Raw genomic sequence first — 15,346 nt, 5'->3', positions numbered from 1 at the left:
GCGCTTGGTTCCTCTGATTCTTTTTGCAACAACCATTCTCTTTGCCCGTCACAAGTTGTAAGCTTTCAGTTTTACCATCTCAAATTCTTTCCAAAACCCTCTTGTGTTCAATTTAGAGCTAATTGAGATGGATGGAGTCAAATAACATGAAAATTACAATTTCAATCAATTAATAACAGAACAGGTCCCTGGGCTGAGGGGAAAACTTCTCTTACTGTCTCGTCGTTATGCAAGAGGGAACAGGCTATTCAGCCTACTGATCTGGACTGACCATCAAGCATACATTTACACCAATTCCTATCTTATGTTCCCCACATTCCCAGCAATTTACCATCTCTCTCTCTCTCTCTCTCTCTATTTCAACCATTCAATTAGACACTCAAGCAATTTCCTCACCAATTAACCTACCAACATGGACATCATTGTGATGTGAAAGAAACCACAGCATCCAAAGGAAACTTACACAATCACAGCAGAACCACCACATGAATTAGGCCCTTAGGTGTGGCTCTGGAGTTTGAGGCAGGCTATTTTGACTCTCCTCTCTGGGTTTAACATTAGTTTTCTCTCAAGCACTGTAGATAATTTTGATTTTGAACAAAGGTGCTAAAGAAGTGCACACGTCATCATGGTGAGTAGACATTGGGATTATTATCATGAAGGAAAACTTTAGAATCACTGACAAATTACCAACAGACATTTGCCATTTTAGAGGAAACTAGGGAACAAGGTGCAACTGCCCAAATAGCACTGGAGGTCAGGATCGAATTGGGAACCACCTGCTAATCAAGGAAGGTCTTTGAATCATTTTTTTTCTGGACTGACAACCATGTGGCTCAGCTTTGACTGATGAGTTAAAATCAAAATTGATGAAATGTTGTGAGCAAGACACCAGCTCTATCCCAGTTCAGCTGAGCAGCTGGCCCAACCTAAAAAAGAGCAGTTCTGACTTAGGGTTTCCAGCTGAAATGTCAACAATTCCCCTCTCCCTCTGAATGCTGCTTGACTGCTAAATTCCTCTTGCACGTTGTTTATTTCTTCAAAAAAACAAGGAGTCACACTAAGGTAGAGCCGTAGATGTAGATGTGGTATACATGGATTTTAGCAAGGCATTTGATAAGGTATCCCATGCTGGGCTTATTGAGAAAATAAGGAGGCATGGGATCCAAGGGGTCATTGCCTTGTGGATCCAGAACTGGCTTGCCCACAGAAGGCAGAGTGGTTGTAGATGGGTCATATTCTGCATGGAGGCCGGTGACCAGTGGTGTGCCTCAGGGATCTGTTCTGGGACCCCTACTCTTTGTAATTTTTGTAAATGACTTGGATGAGGAAGTGGAGGGATGGGTTAGTAAATTGACTGATGACACAAAGGTTGGGGGTGTTGTGGATAGTGTGGAGGGCTGCAGAGGTTACAATGGGACATTGATAGGATGCGAAACTGGGCTGAAAAGTGGCAGATGGAGTTCAACCCAGATAAGTGTGAGGTGGTTCATTTTGGTAGGTCAAATATGATGGTAGAATTTAGCATTAATGGTAAGACTCTTGGCAGTGTGGAGGATCAGAGGGATCTTGGGGTCCGAGTCCATAGGATACTCAAAGCTACTACGCAGGTTGACTCTGTGGTTCAGAAGGCATATGGTGCATTGGCCTTCATCAATCGTGAGATTGAGTTTAAGAACCAAGAGGTAATGTTGCAGCTATGCAGGACCCTGGTCAGACCCCACTTGGAGTACTGTGCTCAGTTCTGGTCGCCTCACTACAGGAAGAACGTGGAAACCATAGAAAGGGTGCAGAGGAGATTTACAAGGATGTTGCCTGGATTGAGAGCATCCCTTATGAGAATAGGTTGAGTAAACTCATCCTTTTCTCCTTGGAGTGGCAGAGGTTGAGAGGTGACCTGATAAAGGTGTTTAAGATAATGAGAGGCATTGATCCTGTGGATAGTCAGGCTTTTCCCCAGGGCTGAAATGACAAGCACGAGAGGGCAGTTTTATGTGCTTGGAAGTAGGTACAGAGATGTCAGGGTAAGCTTTTTTACACAGAGAGTGATGAGCGTGTGTAATGGGCTGCTGGTGGCGGTGGTGGAGGCGTAACGGTAGGGTCGTTTGATTCCTGGATAGCTGCACGGAGCTTAGAAAAATAGGGGGCTATGGGTAAAGCCTAGGTGGTTCTAAGGTCCGCCAGCTTTATGGGCCGAAGGGCCTGTATTGTGCTGTATGTTTTCTGTGTTTCAATGGGTCGTGTTCAATGCTTATTCCTCAATCCATCGGTTATTCTAATGCATACGGGTACACGTTTCCATCGATCATCAGTCAGCACGTTAACGAGGAATATGTTTCCAAGAGCTAATTGCGCGGGGCATTCTCGACGCCGCTGTACGCGCCTCCGCCCCCTCGTGACGTAACGGGGATCGCGCGCTCCGCGCCGCTGCGCAGGGCGGGTGGCGCGCACGCTGTTCCCGGATGTTTCGGCCCCAGCCCCAGCCCCGCAGGTAAAGGCGCCGCCGGAGCCGCTGCTCGAAGGGGAGTGTCTCCGAGTCCGTGTGGAGAGTAACCCCTCCCAATCCCCCCCGGTGTTGACACCATGAACAACAAGTTCGACGCGTGAGTCAATGGCCTCTCACCCCCGTCTTAGTTCCTTTGCCGCTCAGCCGAGCTCCGCGCAACGCTGGCGGCCTTGTTCCCGAAGTCCCTCGGGTCCCTTTAAAAATGCCGGCGGCTGCTTGCATCTGCTGCACTCGCGTTCATTCATTCATTCATTCTTTCTGACAGGCGAATGCATGCACGCACCCCCACATCCGCGGGATGCAGAACAATGGTCTAACAACTCGATTTCTAGAAAGCTAATGTTTTAGCAACATCTTTGTTAAAATTGCATGCAGCCCGTAAATGGAATTTCTGCTTTTTTATTTTGTAAATCAAGCCTAATGCAAATTGTGAGGTATTTTAGTGCATATTGTTTTATTTGTAAATAACCCTTAAGTGTGGTCTAGACAAATAGCTCGTTTTTTTTCATGCCATTTCCTTTGATAATTCTAAGTTTTGATAATTCCCCAGTATAGAGTTTATAGATGCCAAAATGTGGTCGTCTGAGATGGCATGTTGATGATGACCCAATGTGGGAACTGACAACTCTCCCAGGAGGAGTCCAACAGAATTGATGAATAACCATTTTGCCTTGTGGTTCCCTGTAGCATCTGGCAACCCTGTAATATGTATCAGCTGCCCTCCTCAGTACATCTTCCAAGAGGGTGAACTCTCACAAAGCATCAGGCTCCAATGGTGTACCTGGCAGGGCACTGAAAGCCTGTGTCAATCAGTTGGCTGGAGTATTCAAGACATCTTCAGTCTCTTTTTGTTGCAGACAGAGGTTCTCACCTGCCCAGTAGCACTTACATCTGTGATAGGTGCTCTGAAAGCCTGGTCATGGGGAAAGTACAAGAATCATGACTAAGCAAGGACCTGGACTCTCTGCAATTTGCCCACCACCACAATAGGTCTACAGTAGATGCAATTTCACTGGCTCTTTACTTGGTCTTGGATCACCTGGACAACAGCAGTACCTACACCAGACTGCTGTTTATTGATTACAGCTTAGTGTTCAACACCATCACATCGTCAGTACTGATCAAGCTTCACATCCCGGTTGCTTGTACCTCCCTCTGCAACTGGATTCTTGACTTCCTCATTAGGAGACCACAGCATTGCCAATCAGAAATAACATCTCACTGATGATCAACACAGGTGCAACTGAAGGTGCATGCTTAGCCTGCTGCTCTACTCTGTGTCTTTTCTATAAGTATATTTTTCAGTATATTCATTTGCTCCAGTTTTGTGTGTCTGTTTCCTTCAGGAAGGTTAGCACAGAGTATTTGCAGTTTTGTATCTTATTGCCTGGTTGGCGGACAGTGGAACTATCCATCTGCAACTGAAAAATCAGTCATTGCATTCACTTTTGGGCTTGGCGGAGATTCTCCAATGCAATTACTTCTAACTCCTGTTAGCTTTGGTATTTCTGTCACTGTGTTCACTTTATGGGGTTCTGATTTGAGAATCTCCATGATGACATGACCCTTGGGGTTGATATGTGGATGAACTCCAGTAGAAATGTCACTGTTGCACTTCAATTGCTTTTTGCATTTGTTCATTAAGCCTTTTTGTTGTGGTCTTTCTCTGCCTCTGCACTAAACCCAACCTTGTCCAAAGACAAGAATATCGTCTGTTGTTTTTCTGTGTACAAGCAGGCTCCTTTAGCACCTAATCCAACCTTCACTGAAACTTCATTGTGTAGATATAAAAGGTATCATCTCCTAAAAGGTATGTTCATGCTCATTATAAATGTATTCTTATTGTCGGGTGCCATATGGCAAAATCCGTTCTTGGTATCCGGCACATTGAAAATGTTTTTTCTCTGCTTGGATCTCACAGAATGTGTTATTTTGTTTCCATTGGATATTGATTCCTCTTCAGTGCCTTTTATTCAGATTGTGTAGATCCAAATGGATCATTGGCTTCTTGCCTGGTTTGGCTAAACCAGATGTAGCAGCCTTATTTTGCAAGGAGTGAGCATAGCTATTGATGTGATGATACCTGCCTTGTGTTAGATTTGTTTTTCTTTACCAGCTTTTGGAACTTGAACTGGAGGATGCACTGCTGCTACTCCCATCCCATTGTAAATTATGTTTACCTTCTAACTTTATTCATTCTTCAAATATTTGATATGTTTATCTAGGTAGCTGCCTGTTGACGAGGCTGGATGGGTTCCCTGATTACGGTTACCAATTTGATTGCAAGGCCTTACAATTACTGTGGATTGGCACATGTTTCCCTTGGAGTACAACAAAGCTATTCTTTTGTATTACATGTTTTCTCCTCTCATTTGCCCAGTTGTTCCTACAGTTGTATGGTTGTATTTTTATTAGTATTGTTTTGCTTCTCTGTGCCTCCTTGCAAACTGATAAATAATAATATTACATGGTTTACTGCTATCTACTAGGAACTATACCACTTTTCTTCTAATCAATTCTCTTCTATTTCTCTCTGACTGGGTTCAATATTACAACTTCAGTTGTGCTTCCCAGGAATAGTAATTGTGATGGGTGGACATTGCTTCTAATAATACTGCTCTCTCCCATGATATTTTCATAATTAGAACTTGCCTTTCTTTCCTTTCTACTTGATTTTGTCGATAGAATTGTGCTACCCATCTTCAATTGCTCAGTGTGGCTTTGGACAGCTTTGAGGCCCTGCACAGAAATATTTTGGTATTTAGCATATTTTTCCCCAATGAATCTATAATCCTGCATCTCAAACTTTGTGTGCAATCCTATCATCCTTCAGGGCTCTGAAGTTACAATTGTCAGCTAACAACTACAGACATTTAATATATGTCATTGAGCTGTACATCATGGGAATTAGGCCATTCAGCCCACCACATTTGCGCTGTTCGGTGGGATGTATCCTTATTAATCCCAGCTTTGATCACTTGTCCTTAAACCTTCTGAAAAACTAGAATTGTCCACGGTTATTACTTTGTGGGTTGCAGTGAATTTCAAAGGCTTTCAGGACCACCTTGATTCCCTCATCAGTAGAATACACAGAGTTCTTTGCCTTGTTGACTGAGCAGATATCACATAGTGTAAGGATCAAGAGGTAAGTATTTTAAAACTGATATATAGAGGAACTTACTCTGCCAGAAATGGAGTTAGATTTCCCCCCTTTGGCCCAGAGGGATCATGGAATATTAAAAAGGTGGAGTAGCCTACACCTGTTTTTTCAAATTTTCTAACAGTACCTTTTTAGTTTATCCCTTCATTAGCTATTGCCAACTCAAAAGAAAGGAAAATCCACCTTTCATTGTTTCCATTCATTTGATGCATTGCTTGTTTAAAAGTCCAGCTGCAGATGTAGTTTTATTTGCTCCATTCACCAACCCGCAACTCAGTGGTATTCTGTCGAATGGAAGAAAACAAAGTCTGGAGATTATGGTCCACTCCTGGGTTTCTGTTTCTTGCCACCTCATTGGACTGTTTTTATCTAGTATTTCATCATACTACTGCCAACACTCAATGAATCCATTATTTGTCAAACCCCATTACTCCCTCTCCTCCTCTATTGTTGGTAGGTGTTCCAAGCAATATCATGAATGAATATAATATGCTCAAGCCATTTGCTGAAACCAAGTTATATTATGACTGTTCCTTTTGCATTCATGGTGAGTCATAGTATTATTTCTCGTGCTTCTAACTTGTCCATAGCCTTGAACCTGGCACTACTTCTTTTATATTCTAAAGCTCGTATTTTTGAGACTATTGGACTCTATGCACTGAAGAGATGTGTTTTAACTTTGAACCATAGAAGTTGCATGTTTTATAACTTTCTGTAAGTGCTGTTCACAAACTTCTTTCCTATGTATTTTTTCCTCTGTTCTTCATCAGAATTAAGTTTATGATCCTTGACATAGGTTGTTTTGTGGCAGCAGTACAGTACAATACATGAAAGATAATCTAAGCTACATAAGAAAAATAGAAAATCAGTGCAAAAAGAAAGCAAGATACTGAGGTATTGTTCACTGATTCGTGGACCGTTCAGAAATCTGATGGTGGGGGGGGGGAAGAAGCTCTTCATAAAACGTAGGGGTTTTCAAGCTCCTGTACCTCCTTCCTGATGGTAGTAATCAGAAGAGGGCATGTCTTGGGTGGTGGGGATTCTTAATGATGGATGCCAACTTGAGGCATTGCCTTTTGAAGATATCTTTGATGGTGGAGAAGCTAGTTCCCATGATGGAGCTGGCGAAGTTTATAGTCCAATGCACCTTTTTACAATCTTGTGCATTGGTGCTTTCTTACCAGATGGTGATGCAGCCAGTCGGAATATTCTCCATAGTATTTCTGCAGAAGTTAGCTGGAGTCTTTGGTGACATAACGAATCTCAAACTCCTAATGAAATATAGCTGCTGATTTGCCTTCACTGTAATTGCATCAATAGGTTGGGCCCAAGATAAATCTTCAGATATTGATGCCCAGGAACTTGAAGTGAATATTTATCCATCCATTTTATATGCTGTCTTGAATTCTGCACTCATGACTATTTCTGGTAAGAGGTTAGATATCCTTTTTTTTTAAAACAGCTGTTCACTGACTCATAAAACCATTTTTTCTGGTCTTGTTAGATCTCTTGCCCCATTGAAAATACTACAGATTCGTTCAGATTTCTCATCACTGGGCAACACAGTAGTACAACTGGTAGAACTGCTGCTTCACAGCTCCATTGACTCCTGATTTCCATTGCTGTCTCAGTTGAATTTGCACAACTTTCCTGTAACCATGTGGGTTTCCTTCTTGTGCTTTGGTTTTCTTCCCACATCCCAAAAGACATGAAGGTTAGTGGGTTAATTGCTTTTGGTGTTTGTGGATAGAAGAATCTGGGGATGAGAATAGATTACAGGGAAAATTAAATGGTGGAGTGGAATTGTCCAGTGATTCAATACAGACTTAATAGGCTGAAATATTGTTTGGAAATAGAGAACATTGAAGCCTCATCTTTGTTCTTGACATGAATCACACTTCAACTTTGTTACCTGTTTCATGAGATGCAGGAAGCTTCCTGCTGTGCTATTTAGTTTTGGTGAAATAGTAATGAGTGTTCTTAATTAAACATGAAATTGATGGGTAAATGGTGGGTAAGGTTAATAATCAATAGTATAACTCCATTCTAATGTGCTGTTTTAAGAATTTAAAAAATCATAATGAACAGTTATCAGTTATTAAAACTGCCATCTATGTATCAGTGACAGAGAGATTAGGGTCCAGTGAATGCCTTCACTTGATTAATTTTGCCATAGAATTATGAGTCAATTGATTGAATGATCCAGTAGTTAGCCTGCACACACATGTTCATTGTCACTCGTGTGGAACACTTTTGCCAGAGCCTCTGGCTATGTATTTGTGATACTTGCCTATAGCAAGGAGGCTGGCCATGATGTTGGAAAGAGAGCCAGCTGTGACTGGGATGGTGGAGGAGCCCGCCAGTGTGTCAGAGTAGCTGACCTGGCTGCAGACCATGTTGCTGCCCACTACTTGGAAGCATCACAGTTAGTGCGGTATAACCATGGGAGACTGTCTTGGATGTTTCACTTGTAATCACAAGACTCTGTTGGACAGTGATGATGTCAATTGCCACAGGCCTGTTACCCTTGTCTGGTGGAGGGAGCTGTGTAGCCTTGGTTGTAGGGAGAACTAGGCCTCAAGCCTTGGGCTTTCCCGCTGCTGCGGACCAGGTGAGAGATGCGGAAGCGTTTACAGCGTGGCATATGAGCTTGGCTGGGGCCTGGCCTCTCCCATCAGTAATGCCCTCCCATGTTCGAGTAGTGAAATGGCACACTGGACTGCGTGCATCTGTATACTGCAAGGAGACTATTGCTGGACATTGTCACTCAGGGTCTTGGGCTACATATGTTTTTTTTTAATGAATACGCTTCTTTGCTTGCTATTGTGAATTATGTTAAATGTTGTTTTTGAATGTTTGCTTGTTATTTTGAATGTTTTGCACCTTGGCCTCAAAGGAATGCTGTCTCATTCAGCTGTATCTATGTATGGTTTGAATGAAAATTAAACTTGATTTGATTGTTTGCCAGATGATGTCATAAACAAAAGCCATATAACCTATCTATAAAATCATGGCTTTTTCTATATAATGGAAAATGATTGTTATACACTTTTTGAAGAGAACTTTCAACTGTAGTGGCTAAACCTTAAACTCTTTACCTGTTTGCAGTTTAAAAGACGATGACAGTGGAGACCAGGATCAACATGAGGAAAACCACACACAGAAAGAGAATGAGAAAGAGAAAACAGACAAAGAGAAGCCTCAAAATATTACCAAAAGGAAGGTGAGTATAGAAGTACACCCTGCACAGTGCTTTAGGAGAAAGAGCTGAAGCAACAGCCAGCTGTCTCACTTGTACTCTTCTCTGTGAAGCAAGAAGCTGTGGACAGTTGATCTTTCTGGGTTCAGGCGAGTTTTATTTGCCAGTTTGTTGCAGGGGTAATGTCTGTAATTTGCGCCAGATGTAGTTAATACTTTGTATTCTCTGTCCAGCTATCTGTAGTGTGTTTCTGGGCAAGAGGGGAAAATTGGGTTTTAATGTCAATGTATGAATGATGTTTTCTTTTATGTTTTCAATGGGATAGGAAATGAGTTGCATTCAGTTGTAAGAATCTGATTAGGTATTTCGATAAGTGACAAGAAGCCAAAATTCCGTAAACAGTGATGATGCATTCTAACTTGATGTTGAGAAATTATATTAAGTTTAATGTGACATAGGACACTGTAATACTCTTGCCTTCCTTTCTACTCTTCAGTGCTACAAGCTGAGCCACACATATTTGGGCGTTCAACCTGACGATAATCTGTTTTGCTTTTGATGACTAACCAGATCACTTTTTCCATACTTCAGCCTTTGTTTTAGCAACTGTCCAGTTTCAGGTGAACTACCTTTGCCAACTGCAGTACCTTCATGGCTGAGGTCTCACTTTTAAGATAAATCCCAATAATTATTGGCAGTTGAAATGGCTGCTTTTTAAAAAAAATTTCAAACACTTTTTTCCTCCTCTTCTCAGAGCAAATGAGGTTTCTGTTCTTTTTGCCCTTTTCTGTCTCGTGTCTGTGCCAGCAGCCTCATAGTACAGTTCCAATGCATTTCAGGTATCATACACATTCTCAGTAGTTGCAGTGAGTTGATAGTTCAAGTGGGAAGACCATCTTAGTAGAATTATATTTCAGATATATAAAATATAAACTTCAAAATATTTGCCAACCCCCATGTTTTTTTGTTGAAGTGAGTTAGCCACCTATGACATGACATGCTATATGCAAATGATCAAGGCCTTCAGACTCGCAACAGGGTTCCCATAAAAGAACTCTTGTTTTTTTTTCAATTGCTGAAATTATTTTTATATTTCTTTTTAAAAGAACTGTAACCTCTGACTATTAGTATTGCCAAAGGCTTTGGCTAAAGAAACGTGGACATGTGGAGCTTGTGACTGTACAATGAATATTACAGGACAATGAAAGAAAACTTGGGTTTAGAGAGCAAAAGGGGTGATGGTTCAGTGGCCAAATTGCCAGACTATTAAACAGTATTTTGGCGGATGTGGAAATCATAAAGAACCAGGGTTCATGGTCTCAGAGTAAAGTATAGGCCATCTAAGGCTGAGATGAAGTAGTAAAAAGTAGTAAATCTTTAGAATCCTCTACCTGGAGGCTGTTATGACTTGGTCTTTGAGTTTATCAAAAAGGAATTGTATTATGGGATTAGTACAAGAAAATAAAACTAGTTAACAGTTTGGCCATGATCCTGATGAATGCTGGACCATGCCTACTACTAGTCATTATGTTTAATATTATGATTAGACTGTACACTTAATCTGTTCTTTCTCACAGCTTGTACATGCACTGTGCCTTTAGTTCACCCTTGGCATGCTGTGTTTAATTAAAGTTTTGGTCAATTTCTGGATATGTGGACCACAAAACTGGCTGTTATTCAGTCACATCCCCTGTTAATGTAGCTATAAATAGCCACTGTCAGCCACTGTCCCTGAAAGCTGAGTACAAATATTAGCTGAAATCCAATTTAGAAGGCAAATTAAAATATAAATAAATATGCAGTGGTGGCCTGTTTGATTTCGCACCCCACCCCAGGTTTGTGTAGAATATCAGATGAATGTTGCTTGGTGTCTTTGTACTTTCAATTTTATGTCGTTTTGAAACACCTTCTGTTTATGATGGCACATGACAATATAACTCCAGTGTTGGGTTTGTAAGATTAACTTTGACAACAGTAGATGATGCTTTATAGAAAAGATAACTTGTAGGAAATGCAAATCCAGTGTAAATCACTTTTTTAAAGTGAGCAGGGCTTAGTGGGACATAATACAGAGCTTGAGATTGCAGGAGACGTTGTGGTGAGTAGCACCAGATTTAAAAAAATGAACAGGGACCTCTTGAGGCTTTCTGCAGAGCTTGGGATCACCTGGGTTGCTACTGTTGGAGGTGGGAGATGTGTGGGATGACTTAAAAAAGCTGCAGCTCCCACTGGCTCTATCTGGTGAAGTCTGGCTCTGGTTCAGTAGGGAAGGGAACGAAGAGGAGGGTGGTGGTGACAAGCAGGCAGGAGATTCTGTGGACATGACAGAAACTACTGAAAGGTATGTTGCCTCCCAGGTGCCAGAGTCAAGGACAACTTAGATCAGGTCCACAGCATTCTTTGGGGGGGCTGGGGAGAGCAGGCAGATACCATAGTACATATTGGTAACAGTGACATCGATATGAAAAGGGATGAGATCCTGAAGAGTGACTATAGGGAGCTTGGTAGAAAGCTGAAAAGCGGTGTAAAAATGGGAAGATATGGCAGATGAATGTGTGGCTGAAGAATTGGTGCAAAGGATTGGGTTTCAGATTTGTGGATCACTGAGATATGGGGCAGATATGACCTATACAAAAGGGACGGATTACTCTGGAACTTGAGAGGGACCAGTATCCTTGTGGGTAGGAGTACCAGAGCAGTTAAGGGAGGGTTTAAATCAGTCTGGCAGGCAGATGGGAACCAATGTGATTGGTCAGAGGATGGAACATTTGTGCCTATTTTAATGCAAGAAGTATCAGGAACAAAAGTGATGAACTTAGAGCATGGATCAATACATTGAACTACATACAATGTGGTGCCCATTACAGAGACTTGGATATCACAAGAGCAGGAATGCCTGCTGGATGTTCCAAGGTTTAGATTTTTCAAAAGGGGCAGGAGGGAGGTAAAAGTGGTGGAGGAGTGGCTTGCTAATTAGGGATAGTGTCACAACTGCAGGAAGAGAGGACATCATGGTAGGATTGTCTACTGAGTCTGTGGATGGAAGTCTGAAACAGAAAGGGAGCAATCACTATCGGCAGGGCTATTGGGAGGGGGAATTGTGATGCTGTTAGCAGGAACTCGGGAGCATAAATTGGGAATGGATGTATTCATAGAAATACACAACAGAAATGCTTTAGGGAGCACTTGCATGGGGTCTTAGATAGATTTGTCCCACTGTGGTAGGGAGAAGGATCCGTGGTTGGCAAGAGATATGGAACATCTAGTCAAGAGAAAGAAAGAAACTTAAAAGTTTAGGAAACAGAATCAAACAGCGCTCTGGAGGGTTATAAGGTGGCCAGGAAGGAGCTAAAGAAGGGACTTGGGAGAGCTCGGAAGCATGAGAAGGCCTTGGTGAATAGCATAAGGAAAACCTCTGGTATTCTACATGTCTGTGAAGAACAGGAGAATATATGGAGTGTGTGGGTAGGACCAACTAGGGATAAAAGAAGAAACGTGCCTGGAGTCAGAGGAGGTATGGATTGTTCTCAATGAACACTTTGTTTCAGTATTCACCAGTGAGAGGGGCCATGACGAATCTGAGGATAACATATAACAGGCTGAGGTGCTAGAGCATGTCACTATTGCAAAAGAGGATGTGCTGGAAATTTTTAAAAACATTAGGAAAGGTAAGTCTTGGGGAAGTGGATGGTACATACCCCAGGTTAGTACAGGAAACAAAAAAAGCAATTGTTGCACCTTTGGTGCTGATGTTTACATCCTCACTGGCCACAGGAGTAGTTCCAGAAGACTGGAGGGTGGCAAATGTCAATCCTTTGCTCAACAAAGGTAATAGGGATAATTTGGGAATTGTAGACCAGTGAGTCTTACATCAGTGGTAGGAAAATTATTGGAAACTTTCTTGGAGACAGGATTTATGAACAAGCATAAGCTAAATTGGCTTTCTGAGGAGCAGGTCATGCCTCACGAGCATGATCGAACTTGCTAAGGAAGTGACAAACGAATTGATGATGATAAAGCAGTAGATATAATATATATGAATTTTAATAAGGTGATAAGGTTTCCCTATAGTGAACTCATTCAGAAAGTAAGGAGGCACGGGATCCAGGAAAATTTTGCTGCGCGGATACAGAACTGGCTTGTCCACAAAAGGCAAAGGGTAGTAGTAGATGAAACATATTCTGCCTGAAGCTCAGCAACCAGAGGTGTTCTGCAGAGGTCTGTTCTGTGACCCCTGATCTTTGTGATCTTTAGAAATGACTTGGATGACGAAGTGAATGGCGGCTTAGTAGATTTGCAGATGACACAAAGATTGGTGGTGTTGTGGACAGTGTAAAAAAAAAATTCATAGGTTGCAAGGAGGTATTGGTAGGATGCAGAGAAATGGCGGATGGAGTTCAATCCAGAAAAGTATGAAGTGATGTGCTTTGGAAAATCAAACTTGAAGGACAAATACAGGGTTAATAGTAGCATTCTTAGCAGTGTGCAGGAACAAGAGGTAGCTTGGGGCCTATGTTCATGGATCCCTTAAACTTGCAGTGTATATTGATAAGATACTTAAATAGGCATATGGTGTGTTGACCTTCTTTAGTCAGGATATTGAGTTCGAGAGTCATGAGGTTATGTTGCAGTTCTATAAAATGCTGGTCAGACCACACTTGGAGTATTGTGTTCATTTCTGGTTTCAGAGGTTATAGGAACGAGGTGGAAGCTTAGAAAAGGTGCAGAAGAGATATATCAGGATGCTGCCTGAAAAAAAAGAGCATGTCTTATGAGGATAGGTTGAATGAGGTGTATAAAATGATAACAGCCATAGTTTGGACAGCCAGTGACTTTTTCCCCAGGGCAGCAATGGCTTATATGAGAGGGCATGATTTTAAGGTGTTTGTATTGGGTGAATGGGGGGGGGGGGGGTTAGAATGTTAGAGGTAGGTATTTTGTGCACAGAATGGTGGGTACATGGAATGCTTTGCCAGGGGTTATGGTATAGGCAAATACATTAGAGATATTTAAGAGATAGGCACAGGATGAAAGAAAAATGGAGGGCTACTTGGGAGGAATGGGTTAGATTGATCTTGTAGGTTAAAAGGTCAGCAGAACTATGGGCCAAAGGGCTTGTTCTGTGCTTTACTATTCTGTGTTTTTGTTCTAAATCTAGTACAAACATTTTACTGGAGAGAGCCGAGTTCTAAAACTTGTGGTTAAAATATATTCTGGGAGTTACTGGCTGCAAATTGCATTTTAGCTAATGTTCTCAGACTGCTGAAATATGAATAAACCTAAATTAATCAGATAGCAACAGCAATGTAGAGAAATGTGTAACAAAGAAATAAAAATTTAAGGCTGTGTGCTATAGACAAAATATTACAGAACATTTATAAATCAGCATAATAATTTAACAAAATACTACATTCTTACACAAGTATTTTATTCCTTACAGACTGTTGTCCCTGGCCCAGGAGAACATCCGCTACAGTACAACTATACATTTTGGTATTCCAGGCGTACTCCAGGTCGACCCACCAGCTCACAGAGCTATGAACAAAATGTTAAACAAATTGGAACATTTGCTTCTGTAAGCAATGCCTTTTGCATTAACCATTAATGATTTTCAAGTTGTTGACTGGGAAGTTTTATTTAACAGATTTTCTTTATGCTTGTCTTTAGTTTGGATTGCATAGATTGTTGCTTAAGAAGTTGAGGATAATTTTTAGCAAAAAGAATATAGTATTTTTTTTGTGACACACTGGTTGCTGGAAAATGTTTTAATGGTTTTTAAATCTTTGATACAATATTAGAGAACTGGTGCTTTGAAATTTTTTTTGGACTCTGGACAGATCCAGCAGATTAGAAGACAACAGATATCATGCCACTGTTTTTTAAAAGATGCAGGCAAAAGGTGGGTAACTATTGGCCACAGTGACACATCTGGATAGAAGTGGTTCTGTCAACCAGACACAGCATGGATTCATGAAGGGCATGTCCAGTTTCACAAAACTTATTGGAGTTCTTTGAGGATATGATGAGTGCAGTGGACAGAGGGGACCAGCTGGGTGTTTCATACTTGGATTTCCAGAAGGTAGTCAATAATGTAGCACATAAAAAACTTATCCAAAAGATGCAAGGAGTTAGGGGTTATGTATTAGCATGGGTAGAGGACTGGTTAACCAGTAGAAGGGAGAGAGTTGGGATAAATTGGTCTTTCTCTGGTTGGGTTCTCATTGCTAACATCAAGGAGGAAATACAGAGCCTAAAGACATTAAATGTTTCAGGAACAGCTTCTTCCCCTCCACCATCAGATTTCTGAATGGGCAATAAACCTATGAACACTAACTCAGTATTTTTCCCTCTCGTTGCACAATTTATTTAAGTTTTCTATTTATATTATATATACTTAATTTATTGTTATGTATTGCAATGCACTGCTACTGCAAAACCACAAATTTCACAATATATGCCAATAATATTAGACTTCTTTCTG

At 41.3% G+C, this 15,346-nt stretch overlaps 1 protein-coding gene across 3 annotated transcripts in view; it reads left to right on the top strand.

Annotated features, from left to right (window-relative positions):
- The first annotated feature begins 2,417 nt into the window (after positions 1–2,417).
- The window catches only part of eif4e2 (eukaryotic translation initiation factor 4E family member 2), a 54,364-nt gene continuing 41,435 nt past the window's right edge, over positions 2,418–15,346 (top strand). For 2 of the 3 annotated variants that reach the window (XM_059944553.1, XM_059944564.1), the window contains exons 1-3: positions 2,418–2,491; positions 8,775–8,889; positions 14,306–14,440. In XM_059944553.1, the coding sequence (XP_059800536.1) occupies positions 2,463–2,491; positions 8,775–8,889; positions 14,306–14,440 (279 nt within the window). In that variant the 5' untranslated portion in view covers positions 2,418–2,462. Of the gene's footprint in view, positions 2,604–8,774; positions 8,890–14,305; positions 14,441–15,346 lie in introns of all 3 variants that reach the window. The other variant, XM_059944559.1, reaches the window with a different exon arrangement.

This window comes from Hypanus sabinus, chromosome 2 (assembly GCF_030144855.1).
Source record: "Hypanus sabinus isolate sHypSab1 chromosome 2, sHypSab1.hap1, whole genome shotgun sequence".
NCBI classification, from domain to species: domain Eukaryota; kingdom Metazoa; phylum Chordata; class Chondrichthyes; order Myliobatiformes; family Dasyatidae; genus Hypanus; species Hypanus sabinus.
The sequence above is the reverse complement of the archived record's forward strand: the minus strand, read 5'-3'. Positions and strand labels throughout refer to the sequence as shown.